Source organism: Hyperolius riggenbachi, chromosome 3 (genome assembly GCF_040937935.1).
Source record: "Hyperolius riggenbachi isolate aHypRig1 chromosome 3, aHypRig1.pri, whole genome shotgun sequence".
In the NCBI taxonomy this organism is placed as follows: Eukaryota; Metazoa; Chordata; class Amphibia; order Anura; family Hyperoliidae; genus Hyperolius; species Hyperolius riggenbachi.
Window position 1 is genome coordinate 17,555,337 of NC_090648.1, and position 21,556 is coordinate 17,576,892.

Consider the following 21,556-nt stretch of genomic DNA (forward strand, 5'->3'; position numbering starts at 1 on the left):
AAACCTCATTCCTCCAGTGTGCACAGACACATAGGATAACATTAGCAGCAGATTTAAAAACTCAAAACACTCAGAAAAACTCCTCTGGTGTGCACCAGGCCTAAGTGAACATTTGTGGTTACCCACAACGCACTGCTACTAAATATGCAAATTACCCCTTTTCCCCCTTGGTAAGCTATGCAAGCATCCAGAGCCACTGGTGTATAGCAAGCATATTGTTTTAAATTTTACACAGTCATATCAAACCCACATGTAGGCAGCCTGTTTCAAACTGTTGGCCCTCATCAGTACAGGGATTACTACGGCTGTATGAGATAGGGCTTGGACCAGTACAACAGAGTAACCAAGCAGCTCAGGGTGACCCAAACCTCTCGGAATGTATAAGGGGATAAAAGGGACCAAAAAGACCTCCTACTAAAAAAAGCAAAGCTTGGTGTAATTTACCTTCCTAAAACAGAAGGACATATGCAATAATTCAGCTATAAGTGAACATTTGTGGTTACCCACAATGCACTGCTACTAAATATGCATATTACCCCTTTTCCCCCTTAGTAAGCCAAGCAAGCCTATAGCTTTAAATTTTACACAGCCATATCAAACCCACATGTGACAGCGTGTTTCAGACTTTTGGTCCTCATCAGTACATGGCAAGGATTGCTACAGCTGTATGAGATAGTGCTTGGACCCAAACCACTCAGAATGTATAGGAGGATAAAAGGAGCCAAAAAGACCTGCTACTAAAAAATTCAAAGCTTGGTGTAATTTGCTTTCTTAAAACAGAAGAAAATCTGCAATAATTCAGCCATAAGTGAACATTTGTGATTATCCACAATGCACCACTACTAAATATGCAAATTATTCCTTTTCACCCTTGGTAAGTCAAGCAAGCCTATAGCTTTAAGTTTTACACAGTCATATCAAACCCACATGTGACAGCCTGTTTCAGACTTTTGGTCCTCATCAGTGCATAGCAGGTATTTATAAGGCTGTATGAGATAGGGCTTGGACCAGTACAACAGAGTAACCAAGCAGCTCAGGGTGACCCAAACCACTCGGAATGTATAGGAGACCAAAAGGCCCTCCTACTAAAAAAAAGCAAAGCTTGGTGTAATTTTCCTTCTTAAAACAGAAGCAAATCTGCAATAGTTCAGCTATAAGTGAACATTTGTGGTTACCCACAATGCACTGCTACTGAATATGCAAATTATCTCTCTTTGCTCTTGGTTTGATATGGCACTACTTCTTCTTCTTGCTTGGACCAGCCCCTTCTTCTTGCTTGGGCCGGCCCTGGGGGCAGGGCGCTACTTCTTCTTCTTGCTTGAAGGTTGAGGCACTTACTCTATTATATATAAAGATGAGGAATAGTAATCCACTAACCTGCTTTCCCCTCTGTATAGTAACATGTAATCATATTGGGAATTATGGATGTAATATACTTCTATGGGGAATAGTAATCCACTAACCTGCTCTCCCCTCTGTATAGTAACATGTAATCATATTGGGAATGATGGATGTAATATACTTCTATGAGGAATAGTAATCCACTAACCTGCTCTCCCCTCTGTATAGTAACATGTAATCATATTGGGAATTATGGATGTAATATACACTTCTATGAGGAATAGTAATCCACTAACCTGCTTTCCCCCCTGTATAGTAACATGTAATCATATTGGGAATTATGGATGCAATATACTTCTATGGGGAATAGTAATCCACTAACCTGCTTTCCCCTCTGTATAGTAACATGTAATCATATTGGGAATTATGGATGTAATATACTTCTATGGGGAATAGTAATCCACTAACCTGCTTTCCCCTCTGTATAGTAACATGTAATCATATTGGGAATTATGGATGTAATATACTTCTATGGGGAATAGTAATCCACTAACCTGCTTTCCCCTCTGTATAGTAACATGTAATCATATTGGGAATTATGGATGTAATATATACTTCTATGGGGAATAGTAATCCACTAACCTGCTTTCCCCTCTGTATAGTAACATGTAATCATATTGGGAATTATGGATGTAATATACTTCTATGGGGAATAGTAATTCACTAACCTGCTTTCCCCTCTGTATAGTAACATGTAATCATATTGGGAATTATGGATGTAATATACTTCTATGAGGAATAGTGATCCACTAACCTGCTTTCCCCTCTGTATAGTAACATGTAATCATATTGGGAATGATGCATGTAATATACTTCTATGAGGAATAGTAATCCACTAACCTGCTTTCCCCTCTGTATAGTAACATATAATCATATTAGGAATTATGGATGTAATATACTTCTATGAGGAATAGTAATCCACTAACCTGCTTTCCCCTCTGTATAGTAACATGTAATCATATTGGGAATTATGGATGTAATATACTTCTATGAGGAATAGTGATCCACTAACCTGCTTTCCCCTCTGTATAGTAACATGTAATCATATTGGGAATTATGGATGTAATATACTTCTATGGGGAATAGTAATCCACTAACCTGCTTTCCCCTCTGTATAGTAACATGTAATCATATTGGGAATTATGGATGTAATATACTTCTATGGGGAATAGTAATCCACTAACCTGCTTTCCCCTCTGTATAGTAACATGTAATCATATTGAGAATTATGGATGTAATATATACTTCTATGAGGAATAGTAATCCACTAACCTGCTTTCCCCTCTGTATAGTAACATATAATCATATTAGGAATTATGGATGTAATATACTTCTATGAGGAATAGTAATCCACTAACCTGCTCTCCCCTCTGTATAGTAACATGTAATCATATAGGGAATTATGGATGTAATATACTTCTATGAGGAATAGTAATCCAATAACCTGCTCTCCCCTCTGTATAGTAACATGTAATCATATTGGGAATTATGGATGTAATATACTTCTATGAGGAATAGTAATCCACTAACCTGCTTTCCCCTCTGTATAGTAACATGTAATCATATTGGGAATTATGGATGTAATATTCTTCTATGGTGAATAGTAATCCACTGACCTGCTTTCCCCTCTGTATAGTAACATGTAATCATATTGGGAATTATGGATGTAATATACTTCTATGGGGAATAGTAATCCACTAACCTGCTTTCCCCTCTGTATAGTAACATGTAATCATATTGGGAATTATGGATGTAATATACTTCTATGGGGAATAGTAATCCACTAACCTGCTTTCCCCTCTGTATAGTAACATGTAATCATATTGGGAATTATGGATGTAATATACTTCTATGGGGAATAGTAATCCACTAACCTGCTTTCCCCTCTGTATAGTAACATGTAATCATATTGGGAATTATGGATGTAATGTACTTCTATGGGGAATAGTAATCCACTGACCTGCTTTCCCCTCTGTATAGTAACATGTAATCATATTGGGAATTATGGATGTAATATACTTCTATGGTGAATAGTAATCCACTGACCTGCTTTCCCCTCTGTATAGTAACATGTAATCATATTGGGAATTATTGATGTAATATATACTTCTATGAGGAATTGTAATCCACTAACCTGCTTTCCCCTCTGTATAGTAACATGTAATCATATTGGGAATTATGGATGTAATATACTTCTATGAGGAATAGTAATCCACTAACCTGCTCTCCCCTCTGTATAGTAACATGTAATCATATTGGGAATTATGGATGTAATGTACTTCTATGGTGAATAGTAATCCACTGACCTGCTTTCCCCTCTGTATAGTAACATGTAATCATATTGGGAATTATGGATGTAATATATACTTCTATGAGGAATAGTAATCCACTAACCTGCTTTCCCCTCTGTATAGTAACATGTAATCATATAGGGAATTATGGATGAAATATACTTCTATGGGAAATAGTAATCCACTAACCTGCTTTCCCCTCTGTATAGTAACATGTAATCATATAGGGAATTATGGATGAAATATACTTCTATGGGAAATAGTAATCCACTAACCTGCTTTCCCCTCTGTATAGTGACATGCTATCCCCAGTAATATCTGACCTTATATGATTCCCTAACCTTCATATTCATCCCTTCACAAGATGTACCCACAAGATGGGAAATCAGAGGGTTTTTCACTATTACTTCTTTGCTCTTTGAATGCAAATTTGAATGGCCAGAAAAAATATATAGTATATACATATTGGCCACTAGATGGCAGCAGAGCGCACACAGCTCTATGCGTCCCACGTGATGGAGTGCAGCCAGGAACTGCCGAGTGCCGATGTAACGTCTCTGGCGCTGGGGTGGGCTTGGCTTCCGGTGCACTCGAAGTAGAGATGGGAAGTTCGGATCTTTTCAATGATCCGGATGATTCGAATCGGATCATTGAAGAGATCCGGATCTTTGATCCGAATCTCGGATCATTTTACTACCGGAAGCATTCGGGGTGAAATGAACAGCAGGGCAGGTCTGTGGACAGGAGAAGGGGAGGGGGGTGGACACACAGAGAAGGGGAGAAGATGGACAGAGGGCAGGGAGTGGACAGAGAAGGGAGGAGGGACGAGCAGAGAGCAGAAATGCTTGCATGTAATACCCACATGCTGCAAATCACATGCTTTACATATATTTCACCTATATGTTCATCTGTACACTTTGAAAGAAAAGGTCGCACAGTGAAAGAAAGCATTCCCAGAAGATAAGTGCAGCTGTTTAGTGCCGAGTGGAGGAGGATCATATTGCGCTGCAATCACAGTGCCTGCAAAGTTACTGAGCTGTGCTGAGCCAAAAGCTTCCAATGTGATCACTGTGCAGCACTACGGAACAGCCAGCCTATAATGGGCAGCACATTGCAGCCAGTATGTGTGCTCTACACATATCTGGCAGTGGCACCCATGTCCCCTCTCTCTCATCTACCTGCTATCCCTGCAAGGCTGCCTCCCATACAACAGAGCGATCCATCTCAGCTCTGCTTCCAGGACCCCGCTGCCCGCTGAGAGGGGGCGTGTCGCTCCTGGCCCCGCCCCTTTTGCGATCCGAATCACTCATTTTGATGATTCGGATGATCGACTCATAAAATAGATTCGGATCAAAGATCCGAATCGTTCATGATCCGGACAACACTAACTCGAAGCCATCATTGTGGTGTGACGTCACTGCAGCTCTCTAAGGTATATATACAGCCTGTGCCCTGCCCGCTGCTGGGGGGACTGTGCTGTGTTATAGTGTACATTATATGTGTATATATATATATTATAGTGCAGTGTTATATAATGTGGTGTAATGTAGTGTAACGTGTAATAGGGAGACACATGCAGGGGGAGGGGAGACTGACAGGGAGACACATGTAGGGGAGGGACACTGACAGGGAGACACATGTAGGGGAGGGGTAACTGACAGGGAGACTCATGTAGGGGGAGGGGTTACTGACAGGGAGACACATGTAGGGGGAGGGGTCACTGACAGGAAGACACATGTAGGGGGAGGGACACTGACAGGGAGACACATGTAGGGGGAGGGGTAACTGACAGGGAGACTCATGTAGGGGGAGGGGTCACTGACAGGGAGACACATGTAGGGGAGGGACACTGACAGGGAGACACATGTAGGGGTAGGGACACTGACAGGGAGACACATGTAGGGGAGGGGTAACTGACAGGGAGACTCATGTGGGGGGGGGGGGTCACTGACAGGGAGACACGTGTAGGGGGAGGGGTTACTGACAGGGAGACACATGTAGGGGGAGGGGTCACTGACAGGAAGACACATGTAGGGGGAGGGACACTGACAGGGAGACACATGTAGGGGGAGGGGTAACTGACATGGAGACTCATGTAGGGGGAGGGGTCACTGACAGGCAGACACATGTAGGGGAGGGACACTGACAGGGAGACACATGTAGGGGAGGGGTAACTGAAAGGGAGACACATGTAGGGGGAGGGGTCACTGACAAGGAGACACGTGTAGGGGGAGGGACACTGACAGGGAGACACGTGTAGGGGGATGGGTAACTGACAGGGGGACTCATGTAGGGGGAGGGGTTACTGACAGGGAGACACAAGGAGGGGTCACTGACAGGAAGACACATGTAGGGGGAGGGGGTCACTGACAGGAAGACACATGTAGGGGGAGGGACACTGACGGAGACACATGTAGGGGGAGGGGTAACTGACAGGGAGACACATGTAGGGGAGGGGTCACTGACGGAGACACATGTAGGGGGAGGGGTGACTGACAGGGAGACACATCTAGGGGAGGGACACTGACAGGGAGACACATGTAGGGGGAGGGGTAACTGACAGGGAGACTCATGTAGGGGGGAGGGACACTGACAGGGAGACACATGTAGGGGGAGGGGTCACTGACAGGGAGACACATGTAGGGGAGGGGTAACTGACAGGGAGACTCATGTAGGGGGAGGGGTCACTGACAGGGAGACACATGTAGGGGAGGGGTCACTGACAGGGAGACACATGTAGGGGAGGGGTCACTGACAGGGAGACACATGTAGGGGGAGGGGTCACTGACAGGAAGACACGTGTAGGGGGAGGGGAGACTGACAGGGAGACACATGTAGGGGGAGGGGAGACTGACAGGGAGACACATGCAGGGGGAGAGGTGACTGATAGGGAGACACATGCAGGGAGAGGGGTAACTGATAGGGAGACACATGCAGGGGGAGGGGTAACTGACAGGGAGACACATGCAGGGGGAGGGGTGACTGACAGAGACACATGTAGGGGGAGGGGTAACTGCTAGGGGGAGGGGTGACTGACAGGGAGACACATGTAGGGGGAGGGGTAACTGCTAGGGAGACACATGCAGGGGGAGGGGTGACTGACAGGGAGACACATGCAGGGGGAGGGGTGACTGACAGGGAGACACATGCAGGGGGAGGGATGACTGACAGGGAGACACATGCAGGGGGAGGGGTGACTGATGGAGACACGTGTAGGGGGAGGGGAGACTGACAGGGAGACACATGTAGGGGGAGGGGTAACTGCTAGGGAAACACATTCAGGGGGAGGGGTAACTGTTAGGGAGACACATGCAGGGGGAGGGGTGACTGACAGGGAGACACATGTAGGGGGAGGGGTAACTGACAGGGAGACTCATGTATGGGGAGGGGTCACTGACAGGGAGACACATGTAGGGGAGGGGTGACTGACAGGGAGACACATGCAGGGGGAGGGGTAACTGACAGGGAGACTCATGTAGGGGGAGGGGCCACTGACAGGGAGACGCATGCAGGGGGAGGGGTGACTGACAGGGAGACACATGTAGAGGGAGGGGTGACTGACAGGGAGACACATGCAGGGGGAGGGGTAACTGACAGGGAGACACATGTAGGGGGAGGGGTGACTGACAGGGAGACACATGCAGGGGGAGGGGTAAATTCTAGAGAGACACATGCAGTGGTAGTGGTAACTGGTAGGGAGACACATGCAGGGGGAGGGGTAACTGCTAGGGGGAGGGGTGACTGACAGGGAGACACATGTAGGGGGAGGGGTAACTGCTAGGGAGACACATGCAGGGGGAGGGGTGACTGACAGGGAGACACATGCAGGGGGAGGGGTAACTGACAGGGAGACACATGTAGGGGGAGGGGTGACTGACAGGGAGACACATGCAGGGGAGGGGTAAATTCTAGAGAGACACATGCAGTGGTAGTGGTAACTGGTAGGGAGACACATGCAGGGGGAGGGGTAACTGCTAGGGGGAGGGGTGACTGACAGGGAGACACATGTAGGGGGAGGGGTAACTGCTAGGGAGACACATGCAGGGGGAGGGGTGACTGACAGAGACACATGTAGGGGGAGGGGTAACTGCTAGGGGGAGGGGTGACTGACAGGGAGACACATGCAGGGGGAGGGGTGACTGACAGGGAGACACATGCAGGGGGAAGTGTGACTGACAGGGAGACACATGCAGGGGGAGGGGTGACTGACAGGGAGACGCATGCAGGGGGAGGGGTGACTGACAGTGAGACACATGCAGGGGGAGGGATAACTTCTAGGGAGACACATGCAGTGGGAGGGGTAACTGGTAGGGAGACACATGCAGGGGGAGGGGTAACTGATAGGGAGACACATGTAGGGGGAGGGGTTACTGATAGGGAGACACATGCAGGGGGAGGGGTAACTGATAGGGAGACACATGTAGGGGGAGGGGTAACTGACGGAGGAAATGTAGGAGGAGGGGTGACTGACAGGGATCAGCACGTGCGATCTGGCAAAACACTCCCCCAGGACTTGACGCCAATTGGCGTTAGGCAGTCGTGGTGGAGTCACGTGTTCACACCCATCGGTAGTGAAAGGACACCTTAGCTGTCCCTAGATTTCAAAACGGGGGGCGTGGGCATGTTTAACAAGCGATCCTGATGCCCACTGGTCCCCCCTGTTCTTCTTGGTCCAGCTGCGTTACGCGTTAAGTCACTTCCTGGTCGGGAGGGTTCGGTGAGCAGTGCATAGGTGCTGCCCGGTGACGTTCATCCTTGGTCGCAAGCCCACGGCCGGGAGCACTCTGCTCATGCGCACTATGTAATCATGACATAACGACTACATTGTGCGCATGGGCAGAGCACTCACGGCCGCACGACCAAGGATGAACGTGACGTATGCACTGCTCGCCAAACCCTCCCGACCAGGAAGTGACTGCGGGAGGCATAAAGGGGCTGAACCAAGAAGAGCAGGGGGGGACCAGTGGGCATCAGGATCGCTTGCTAAACATGCCCGCGCTCCGTTTTGAAATCTAGGGACAGCTAAGGTATCCTTTAAAAAGAGTTGTTTGGGAAAGATATGGCTTCAGCCAACCACTAACCATGAATGAAACAAAAAGTTTTTCTTTTATTATTCATACTTTATGCAAAATTGTTAAGAAATAATAAATTATGCCAGGGTATGTTCACTTATGAGCACAACTGTATACCATGAGTGTGTATTACTGTTAATATTGATAAAGTATAATGAATATATATATAAAAAAACACAAAATAGAAAAAATGCACAAAAAGAGAGTGACCGCCACTCAAGAACTATAAGGGCTCGTTTCCACTATCGCAAATCCGCACATGTAATGCAAGTGGATGGGCCTGTTTCCACTGTAGCGTTGTTGAGGTGCGTTTTTTTTCAGTGGTGAAAAAACGCACAAAAGAGCCGCAGAATTCGCCTGCGAGTGGAATGCAGGCGAATCGTCGCTAATGTATTTAATAGGGAATTCACATGCTGTTTTGGTATGCGAATTTTCATGCGAATTCGCATTAAAACAATGGAAAAGCACACCGGCATTGCAATGGTTAAATTTGCATACATCGTCATCCATGCGAATTTTCACAAAAATTCGCATGCACGCATCCGCATGCGAATTTTGCCGCAGCGATTTTGCAACGCAATAGTGGAAACAAGCCCTATATGTGAAAAACTTTATTTGTCAAATAGTCAATCTTTCTCAAAAGGTATCCCCTGTCAAAAACCCTCCCCCCATAAAATTCTGCCTGAGATCTCAACGGGAACGCTTTTTGTGCGTTCTATTATCTATTATATAGTGTACCTGCCTTCTTCAACAAAATTGGTTGGGTGAACTAATTTTTATAGGACTTGTGCACCGGAATTACATACATTTGCCAGAATAGAAAAAATACGCCTTTAATTCCAAATAAAATATTGTCGCTATACATTGCACTAGGGGCATAATTTGAACATTGTAATAACTGGGACAAACGGGTAAATAAGATGTGTGGGTTTTATCTACAGTATCATGTTTTATTTTAACCTCCTGAGCGGCGTTTTGTTAGTTTGTGCCCGCAGAATTAATTAATTTGCTCACATGGCTGCAAAACCTTTAGCTAGCACTAGGCTAGCTAGTACAGATGTCTAGGTGCACCCCCTGATCGCCCCCGTTCCAGCCAGTTAATACATTACCCAGCCTGGATCCAGCATTCAGCGCAGCCTCCCCGCACAGCTCCGGTCTTCACTATGGGGAGTATCGCACATGACGTCATGCGCAAACCCGATCTTCCCCATTGAGAGACCGGAGCTGTGCGGGGAGGCTGCGCTGAACGCTGGATCCAGGCTGGGTAATGTATAAACGGGGAGATTGCAGGCGATCGGGGGGAGCCGGACACCTGGACTAGCTAGCCTAGTGCTAGCTAAAGGTTTTGCAGCCATGTGAGCAAATTAATTAATCCTGGGGGACTCCTGAGGCCAGCGAGCGGTACGCCCGGCACAGTGTCAGGCATACCGCTATGGAGGTTAATATCATAATGGCTGAAAAGTGAGAAATGTGTTTTTTTTTTCTTCTTCTTACTCCCTTTAAAAGGAATCTATATATATATATATATATATATATATATATATAAAATCGGATGGATGGATGCATGTATGTATGTGTGTGTGTGTATGTGTGTGTGTATGTGCCGCGATCACTCGAAAACGCTTTTACCGATTTGAACAAAACTTGATACACAGATCCCTTACTACCTGGGATGATATGTTCTGGGGGTCTCGCGTCCCCCCTGCACACGTGGGCGGAGCTACAAACAGCAAATCAGATTCCACCCATTCATGTCAATGGAAAAAACTTGGCACAGTTGGTCATTTGGTGACCGAGGTTACAAATTCAGTAAAGGTGGGTGGAGCCTAAAACAGCCAATCAAATTCAAGCCATTCATTTTAAATGGGAAAATGTAAACTGCAGCCATTCTTAAAATGTTAATCGCAGGGTTCTCAAACTTGGCACACTTGGCCACTGGGTGAATGGGGTTAATATTCAGGAAAGTAGGTGGAGCCTACAACAGCCAATCAAAATTCACCTATTGATTTTAAAGGGGAATATTTAAACTGCTGCCATTCTTACACTATTAATGGCAGATTAAACTTGCTACAGTCGGTCATTGAGTGACTGGGATTCAAATTCACAGAAGGGGGCCGAGCCACAAATAGCCAATCAGATTTCTTTGCTGGATAAGCTGCTTCCATGGAGATGATAATAGACTTTAGGAGATCTCCCCCCCCCCCCCAGCACCTCCCCTTAACCATAAATGGATCCACAATAACCCAGGTAGAGTCATTCAAGTTTCTTGGGTCCACGATCTCAAACAACCTAAAATGGGACAACAACACTGCCACTATTGTCAAGAAAGCACAACAGAGGATGTACCATCTACGGCAGCTGAAAAAGTTTGGCCTACCTCAAAATCTAATGGTGCAGTTCTACACTGCAATCATCGAATCAACCATAACATCATCTATGACTGTATGGTTCAGCTCCTGCTCAGCATTAGAAAAGAGGAGGCTGCAGCGCATCATCCAATCAGCGGAAAGGATAATTGGCTGTAGCTTACCTTCCCTGCAGGATCTTTACGCTAGCAGGTGCAGAAAGAGAGCAACCAAAATTGCCTCTGACCCCTCTCACCCAGCTCACTCCATCTTCCAGCGCATGCCTTCAGGAGTAAGATTCCGGTCAATCGCTACCAAAACCTCCAGACACAGGAACAGCTTTTATCCTCAAGCGGTAGCCATACTTAATGCTGAACCACGTTAGAGCTGCTAGGACTGAAAGTAATCAGCACAGAACTAAACATGAACAATTCTCACATTGCTTACTGCCACTATACTTGCATAATGTCCTTGACTTGTAATATACACTGTCTGTCCTTGTATTGTTTTTGTTTGTGTTTGTTAACCTCCTTGGCGGTCTGATTCTTTCCAGATTTTAGGGTCTAAAAGGGGTGCAATTTTTTTTCACTCTTTCAGACCCTAAAACCTGAAAAAAATCATTCTGGCAGGGAGATCTGCAGCAAAATTAAAAAAAAATTACCTTCCTGGGCTCCTGGGCTGCAGTTTTCTCTTTGCCCACAAGATGGCGCTAATATACATATAAACGAACTTCTCTATATTTCTCTAATATAGAGAAGTTCGTTTTCAATGTTAGCCCCGCCCCCGATGACGTCACGCTGCCACCACCGCTCTGCTGCCACCACCACGGCTGCGCTGCTCCAACTGGCTGCCGGGTCCCCGGAAGAATAGCGGGGACATGGGGGATCCCGGCGGCCAGGGAAAGACCCCACACTGCCGGGGAGAGAGGCTGGAGTCCCGCTGCGCAGCGAGATCGCGCTCGGGACTCCACAACTGCAGGTAAAGCTCTGCAATGCCTACCCCGACCTGAGCTCGGGATCACCGATAGCAGCTGCTTTTTTCTACCCCGAGCTCAGGTCGGGAAAACCGGCAAGGAGGTTAAGCAACTGCCAAGACAAATTCCTTGTAGGTGCAAACTTACTTGGCGAAATAAAATTGATTCTGATTCTGATTCTTCCATTCACACATTTTTGATACCAGGAACCCAAAAGCTCAAAAACTTGGTCACTGAGTGACTGTGTGTCAAGGTTACAAAAATGTGGACGGGGTCAAAAAGAAATTTCACTTGGAAAATATAAACTGCAGCCATTCTTACACTGTAATGGCAGTGTTCTCAAACTTTGCCCAGATGGTCACTGGGTGACTGAGATTAATATTCAGGGAAGTGGGTGGAGCCTATAATAGCCCAATTGAAATTCACCGGTTGATTTTCAAGGGGAATATTTAAAGCGGAATATAACCCTGCATTTCAACTTTGCTCTAAAACATTATTTGCAGTATATTATATGCAACCAGCATTTTTTTTTTTACTAGACCAGCATTGGAAGGGTTACACAGGGCTTTAAAGTTCCTGGAGATTTCTGCAGACGCATTCGAAGCTGAAAGAGATACATTTTGTTTACATAAATGTATCTAAGTGTTGAATGTGACTCACTGTCTGACTGAGAAGAGCTGGAGGACAGCCAAAGAGTGTGTAAACATTTCTCAATAGTTACATTTCACTAAATAGAATGTATCTATCTGAACTTCTGCATATCTCTCCACGGAACTTTAAACCTCTGTGTTTAACCCTTCCAATGCTGGTCTAGTAAAAAAAATGCTTTTTGCATATAATATGCTGTAAATAATATTTTAGAGCAAAGTTGAAATGCAGGGTTATATTCCGCTTTAAATTGCTGCCATTTTTACACTATCAAAAGCAGATGCCTCAAACCTGCTACAGTTGGTCATTGGGTGACTGGGGTTCAAATGCTGGAGAGGGGCAGAGCCACAAACAGCCAATCTGATTTGTTTAATTTCTATGGGAATATACAAACCTCACAAACTTGGTCATTGAGTGTTTGTGTGTTAGAGTTAGAAAAATGGGCGGCGCCAATACCAGCCAAATACATACCTGGGCAACGCCGGGCAATCAGCCAGTATAAAATAAAATCTTAGCAAATAGTGCCACTCAAAGAGGCTTATTTGTGACAAAAAATGTACAGCTCATTTAGGTGTGATAAGTAGTGATAAAGTTATTGCTGAATGATTGGAAGCAGCACTGAAATATGAAAATTGCTCTGGATTTTAAGGCCAAAACATTTTAAGTGGTTAAGTCTCTGGCTAGCTGTAAATGGGGGTGGTGTAACCTAGGAGGTGAACCGAGGGGGAGTTAGGATTCAGTGGCTTCATTAGCAGTTGTCCTCCAACTCTGCAGCCTTGGAATACGTTTCAAAAAGGTATTGTAGAAGATCTGGTAGGACATTAGTCTAAGTCTATGATAGGATTAGTGAGCTCCTCTGCAGACAGACAGTGATGGATAATGTGTGATGGATAATGTATGTATGCATATGGCCAGCTTGTGTAACTCACTGATTTCTTACAGATCCCAGCATTGGACTTGCGGTGTACACAGTGCTGAGACACGCCTGGCTGCATTCTGTAGGACTGTTACCGACTTCCACCTTCCATTCTCTACTGCTGCCAGCGATGGCGTCTGCTGGTCTGAGAGAGGAGCTGGAGTGTTCCATCTGTCTGAGCATTTATACAGATCCTGTAACCCTGAGATGTGGACACAACTTCTGCCGGGGCTGTATTCATCGTTTTCTAGTCACGCAAGAGGGGTCTGGAGGATATTCCTGTCCTGAATGCAGGAAGAAGTTTCAGGAGCGGCCAGCAGTGCAGAGGAATATAAATCTATGTAACATCGTGGAGAACTTCCTGTCTACTCAGCCAGGTCAGGAGGAGTCTCAGGTCATCTGTAGTCAGTGTTTTCATGTTCCTGTACCTGCTGTTAAGTCCTGTCTGATGTGTGAGGTTTATCTGTGTGAGCATCACCTGAGAGTCCACAAAATGTCCCCAGAACACGTCTTCTGTGACCCCACCCCCTCCCTGGAGGACAGGAAATGCTCCATCCATCAAGAGGTGCTTAAATATTACTGCACTGAGGATGCGGCCTGTGTCTGTGTGTCCTGCTATGTGATTGGAGAACATGTCGGCCATAAGATGATGTCTCTGGCTGAGGCCTCTGAGTGCAGGAAGAGTGAACTGAGAAATGTTCTGCAGGAAGTGATGTCACAGAGAGAAGAGATTGAGAAAAGAGTCCAGAGTCTGGAGGAATGCAGGAGAAAAGCACAAGAAAATGCAGATGATGAAACAGAAAGAGTCACTGACCTGTTTAATGACCTTCTGAGACAGCTGGAAAACCTGGAGAAGAAAGTCACGAGTGACATCATTAAACATGCGCAGCGGGTGTCATTATACTGTGATGACATCATCATGGAGTTGGAAATAAAGAAGGATGAGTTGTCCAGGAAGATGCGCCACATTGCGAAGCTGTATAACATGGCTGACCCACTGACTGTCTTACAGGCATCACACACAGGTGACATGTGTGACACAGAGGAGGGGGATAATGACGACAGTGATTCAGACACAGGTGACAGAGAGGTGCGGGATGAGGACAGGGACAGACAAGAAGGACATCTGGATGTGGCCGGCATCTCACACACATTGCACACAGGACTAGCTGATATCATGTCTGGAGTGACTGGAGGGGTCTATATACAGCCTGCAGACATATCACTGGATGTAAACACAACTGGGGAACATCTACAGATATCATATGACAGGAAATCTGCATTCAGCGTAGACAGTACACAGAATCGCCCAGACACAGCAGAGAGATTTCAGAATTGGCCTCAGGTGTTGAGCAGCCAGAGTTTCTCATCAGGGCAGCATTACTGGGAAGTGGATATTGGAGGATCAGAGCAGTGTGCAGTGGGGATGTGTTACCCCAGTATAGACCGGATGGGAGATCAACAGCTGATTGGAGAGAATAGCAAGTCCTGGGTTTTGAAGAGGGATGATGATGATCAGTATTTAGTGATGCATAACACTGAAGAGATCCAGTTGTCTGACAAGATCCCCAGAAAGAGAGTCAGGGTATATCTGGACTATGAGGCTGGGCAGATCTCCTTTTATGCCCTGTGTGACCCGCTCAGACACCTCCACACCTTCACTGCCACCTTCTCTGAGCCCCTCCATGCTGCATTCCGTGTGTGGGAAGGTCGTATAAAGATATCCGGGGAGAGGCCGGAGATGTGAGAAAGCTGCCCAGACACTGGTGACATCAACACTCATGAGTATTATATATTATCACATCTCTGTGCCCGGAGTCCTGCTTTATATTTCATCCCTTTATAGCCAGAGGCTTTTGTCCTGCAGCTTCTCTCTCTGGAGTCACTGATAGTTCAGATGAAAGATGAGACTCTTTCTTTTAAATTTTTTTTTTAACTTTTAAGGAAACTGAAACTAAAAATGAATTTGTTTTAATACACACCTATGTAGAGTGAAAGCTCTGGATACCATAAAGTCTTCCTGGTTCTTGGTTCCTCCTCAGTTCCTGCGTAGTCCCCTATTGAAGTTATTCCTCGATTAGTTTTAAAGACGAGCTTATCCGTACTGAACACGCATGGTTTCGGGCTTGTGCATGCGCAGTACGGAGGCGCTTGTCTTCGGAACTATTCAAGGATGTGAATAGTTTGGGGGGTTTCCTGAGAAATGCTGAAGACCTTGGAGGGATGATTTCAGGAAAACAGGACGGACTGAGGACCAGGAAGACCCTATGGTGTCCAGCCACTTACCACTACATAGCTGTGTATGAAAACTGTATTTACTTGAAGGGGTTCTGCGGCATGTAAAAAAAACAAACTGACACTTACCTGGGGCTTCTATCGGCCCTTGTAGCTGTCATATCTTACGCCATCCTCCTACGATGATACGTTCCCCGCCGCCGGCAACGGTCAATTATTCGTCTAACAAGACGAATAGCTTGTGCTCCCGCTCGCGTCTCCGGGAGCTCACTGCGCAGACGTAGTATGAGGTGAATAATTAGTCCGGGTCCGACGGCGGGGAACGGATGATCGTAGGAGGACGGCGTGGGACATGACAGCTACAGGGGGCCGATAGAAGCCCCAGGTAAGTGTCAGTTTGTTTGTTTGTTTTTTTTAACATGCCACAGAACCCCTTTAAATGCAGCCCAAAAATGGTAAAATAATTGACTATGGTGGGCTGAATTACCTAATTCTTGGCATCCTGGTGCTGATTCCTGTCTTTGGGGTCCATCCGATTTCCTGTTCTCAGTCCTTTCCTCTGCCTGAAGTTCCTTCAACAAGCACTTTTGATCTGCACATATGCAAGTTCTGAACCGCATACATGCGCAGTGACAGGAAGTGCTCAGGGAACAGTGATTCCTTGCTATGCACAAGCGGTTCGGAACTCGGTGTAGAGGGATCCGGTTGATTATGAAGAGGACGGTGAGTGGGGAGGATCCCAAAGACAACCAGCAGCATCAGGAGGCTGAGGATTAGCTATTCTAGCCCAACATAAGCTTAAAGGGAACCTAAGCTAAGAAGGATATGGATTTTTCCTTTTTAAAATAATACCAGTTGCCTGACTCTCCTGCTGATCCTGTGTCTCTAATACTTTTAGCCACAGCCCCTCAACAAGCATGCAGATCAGGTGCTCTGACTGAAGTCAGACTGCATTAGCTGCATGCTTGTTTCAGGTGTGTGATTCAACCACTACTGCAGCCAAAGAGATCAGCAGGACTGACAAGCAACTGGTATTGTTTAAAAGGAAACATCCATATCCCTTTTACAGTGTTCTCCCCAGAATTTCTAACCAGCCGGGTGGCATGAAAAAGTAGGCGGGTGGGGAAGTAAGGTCACGTTGGGTGGAGTTGGAGGGTGATGCTGGGTGCCACTACTAGGTAGGGAGGGGCAGGGTGGATCGTGTTGGGTGCTACTTGGTAGGAAGGAGTGTAGGTGGATCATGCTGGGTGCTTTTGAATGAGGAAGTGGGTAAGGAGGAAACACACTGGGAACTACTGATGAGGAGTTACACTGGATGATCTCACATGCACACAAGCATGATGTACACATGCTTGTTGCTTGTCTATGTGCTAAACAGCATGTACTACAGAGGGGGAAAAAAGGACTGGGAAAGAAAAAACAAGGAGGAATGTGTGAGAGACAAAAGGAAATGTGTGAGAGGGAGAGACAGACTAAGGGCCCTTTTCCACCAGCGCGTTTGCGCTGGCTGAATCGCAAAACCGCAAACCGCTAGCGATTCTACAATCGCTACGGTTTGCTTTTTAACATAGGAATCGCGGTAGGTCATTTCCACTACCGCGATTCGCTTTTGTCGGGAACGCGAACGCGCGGCGGAGCGATAATTGCCGCGATTTTGCTATGCAGTGCATAGCATAGCAAAATCGCGGCGGCGAACGTCGGGGAATCGCCGGTAATTGCGATTCAGCAATCGCTAGCGTTCAGCGTGAACGCTAGCGATTGCAAGTGGAAAAGGGCCCTAAAGGTAGAAGAAAACATATGTATATCAGTGTGGAAAAGGAAGGAGGGGGGGGGGGGGGGGCAATAAAAACAACAACACTGTGTGGGTCAGAGAGGAGAGGATTGCAAGCAGTACCATCTAAATATGAATGTAATACAAGAATGCAGCACTCTCACAGCTCCTGTAACTTGCACAGCACACTGCAGGTCTGCAGACAGGTTTACATCAATGTAACATCTCGGAGCAGAGCAGTTGGGGGAAGGACAGCAATAGGAGCTGTAAAAATGTCTGTCTCCTCTCCTCCCAGCAAAGTGCATCTGCAAGGGGGGCATGCCATAGAGGTGACGCTACACCAGGAACAGCACGCAGAGGCAGCTAATAGCTATCAGTCACCACCTTACCAGGGATTAACAGATAACCATCTGCCCTGCAATGCTGTCTCCCCGGCATGAGCGAGCGCTGCGCCACACTCTTCCCTGTGCTCCGACATCTGACCTGCGAGGCTGGAGGTGAGGCTGGAACACATGCTGGGAAGTTTGCTGCGATGTGAAGACTTGCTGGAGGAAGGAAGAGAGCCCGTCCTCTGCATAATAATCATGCAGATCGGGATGGGATTCACTAGCTCCAGCTCCTTTGAAGTTCCCAGCGGTGCATGTGTGTAACTTCAGTTACCACCAGGCTCTCCCCGCCCCTCTACATCACGGCTATGCAGGAGCTGAGGGGAGGGCGGAGATAGTGTAAGTGACAGCGGCTGGCTCCAATAACACACAGCCGCTGCACACTGCATTGAATGTGGAGGAAGAAAATCTGATGCACGCTGTAACCACAGGCGGGCGGGAAGCTGAGACCAGCCGGGCGCTCCGCCCGGGTAATAGGCTCTGGGGAGAACACTGCTTTTAGTTAAGGTTCCCTATAAGTAATTTCCCCTGGTTCAGGGGTGCTCTAATGTTGGATGACTCCAGGACAGATTTTGTTTAGCTTTTGATATAGTTTTAGATGGGTCCTTATCAAACCTTTATTATTGTCTGTGCTCCTGTGGGAATATTTATTCTCACTTTCTGTTCCTGATAGTTGCCGATACAAACAGAAGCTAAAATCTCCTTAAGCAGGACACAGAATACAAGATCTTTTATATGGGAATGGGGGAAAGTTAAAATCTCTGATCTCTTTATATTTCTTCTGTGTCCCCCTGTTTGGAAATTTCCTGTAACTCCTATGATAGATGATCATCAGAACAGGAACAGGATCAGTCTCGTATCTCACAGATTGCAATAAAACTGGATTATTAATCAAAACGGCCCAGCACAGGCTGTATACCTAGAGGTACCTTCTATAACACTGTGCCCTATTTATGTCACTTTGCTGAGGGAATGGGTTCCTCCTCGTTACTCAGTCCGCAGTGCAGTGTAATCTGATCTCAGATTTCATAACTGAGCCCCAGATTCATCTGGAATAATTTGCATATTAATTTCATTTCATGGAAATGATGATGATGAACAGCTGCCTGCAGGTTGGAATGCAGAGCATAGCGTGAAACAGCTGACTGCAGGTTGGAATGCAGAGCATAGCATGGAACAGCTGCCTGCAGGTTGAAATGCAAAGCTTAGTGTGAAACAGCTGTCTGCAGGTTGGAATGTAGAGCTTAGTGTGAAACAGCTGCCTGCAGGTTGGATTCAGAGCTTAGCGTGAAACAGCTGCCTGCAGGTTGGAATGCAGAGCTTAGCATGAAACAGCTGCCTTGCAGGTTGGAATGCAGAGCTTAGCGTGAAACAGCTGCCTGCAGGTTAGAATGCAGAGCTTAGCGTAAAACAGCTGCCTGCAGGTTGGAATGCAGAGCTTAGCGTGGAACAGCTGCCTGCAGGTTGGAATGCAGAGCTTAGCATGAAACAGCTGCCTGCAGGTTGAAATGCAGAGCTTGGTGTGAAACAGCTGCCTGCAGGTTGGAATGCAGAGCTTAGCGTGAAACAGCTGCCTGCAGGTTGGAATGCAGAGCTTAGCGTGAAACCGCTGCCTGCAGGTTGAAATGCAGAGCTTAGTGTGAAACAGCTGCTTGCAGGTTAGAATGCAGAGCTGTATATGTAATAAGCTGCATGTATGCCATACAATTGCAGAAGTGACACTGGAAACACAGGTTACCACAGGGGGAGAGGTGACTTTTCATGACTCCTCCCACTGTCCTAATACAGACTCTGACATGGACGGGCACTTATAGGAACTGAAATTCACACTCTTTTATTGTCACAGTCTTTTCCATGGAGCACAGCTGCTTCACCTGTTTATTTACATGTTCTCGCTTTTTTGAGGCACTGAGCGTCACACGGAGAGGTGTGTTATCAGCTGCCTGAGCTCATTATATGCATAACACTCGCACATCACAGGTGCCTGTCAGCCACACACAAACACAGAGCTATGTCTTTTGTAGCTGAGTTCCCCACAAGGGGATAATTTAGTTAGAAACTTTGGGCCTAGTGACCCTCAAAACAGGCCATGGCTTCCTCTTGGAAATTTTGTTGCCTTAAAGCAAACCTGTAGCATGAAAACTCACTTCAGATTGGATAGTTGCCTATGGAGAGGGGAGGCTGTGTATCCCATAGAGTGTTTCCCGAGATTCGATTCCTCATTACCTGGCTGTCCTCCATTCAGATCTCCTGCCTCCGGGAGCCCCCTGCAGCCTTTATGTCCCGAGTGCTTCTGTAGACCGGCAGGTCCATAGTGCAAATGTACGTGCATCAGATCCATAGTGCACATGTACGTGCATCAGGTCCATAGTACACATGTACGTGCATCAGGACCGTAGTGCACATGTACGTGCATCAGGTCCATAGTGCACATGTACGAGCATCAGGTCCATAGCGCACATGTACGAGCATCAGGTCCATAGTGCACATGTACGAGCATCAGGTCCATACTGCACATGTACGAGCATCAGGTCCATACTGCACATGTACGTGCATCAGGTCCATAGTGCACATGTACGTGCATCAGGTCCATAGTGCACATGTACGAGCATCAGATCCATAGCACACATGTATGAGCATCAGTTCCATAGTGCACATGTACGAGCATCAGGTCCATAGTGCACATGTACGTACATCAGGTCCATAGTGCACATGTACGTGCATCAGGTCCATAGTGCACATGTACGAGCATCAGGTCCATAGTGCACATGTACGAGCATCAGATCCATAGCGCACATGTATGAGCATCAGGTCCATAGTGCACATGTACGTACATCAGGTCCATAGTGCACATGTACGTACATTAGGTCCATAGTGCACATTTACGTGCATCAGGTCCATAGTGCACATGTACGAGCATCAGGTCCATAGTGCACATGTACGAGCATCAGGTCCATAGTGCACATGTATGAGCATCAGGTCCATAGTGCACATGTACGTACATCAGGTCCATAGTGCACATGTACGAGCATCAGGTCCATAGTGCACATGTACATACATCAGGTCCATAGTGCACATGTACGAGCATCAGGTCCATAGTGCACATGTATGAGCATAAGGTCCATAGTGCACATGTACGTACATCAGGTCCATAGTGCACATGTATGAGCATCAGGTATATAGTGCACATGTACGTACATCAGGTCCATAGTGCATATGTACGAGCATCAGGTCCATAGAGCACATGTACGTGCATCAGGTCCATAGTGCACATGTATGAGCATCAGGTCCATAGTGCACATGTATGAGCATCAGGTCCATAGTGCACATGCATCAGGTCCATAGTGCACATGTACGAGCATCAGGTCCATAGTGCACATGTACGAGCATCAGGTCCATAGTGCACATGTACGTGCATCAGGTCCATAGTGCACATGTATGAGCATCAGGTCTATAGTGCACATGTACGTACATCAGGTCCATAGTGCACATGTACGTACATCAGGTCCATACTGCAC

At 46.6% G+C, this 21,556-nt stretch overlaps 1 protein-coding gene across 1 annotated transcript in view; it reads left to right on the forward strand.

The window, feature by feature from the left end:
* The window catches only part of LOC137561834 (E3 ubiquitin-protein ligase TRIM39-like), a 31,200-nt gene extending 15,807 nt beyond the window's left edge, over nucleotides 1-15,393 (forward strand). Inside the window, exon 2 of the mRNA XM_068273190.1 lies at nucleotides 13,673-15,393. Within this exon, the coding sequence (XP_068129291.1) occupies nucleotides 13,673-15,393 (1,721 nt within the window). The remainder of the gene's footprint in view (nucleotides 1-13,672) is intronic.
* Nucleotides 15,394-21,556: the final 6,163 nt, after the last annotated feature.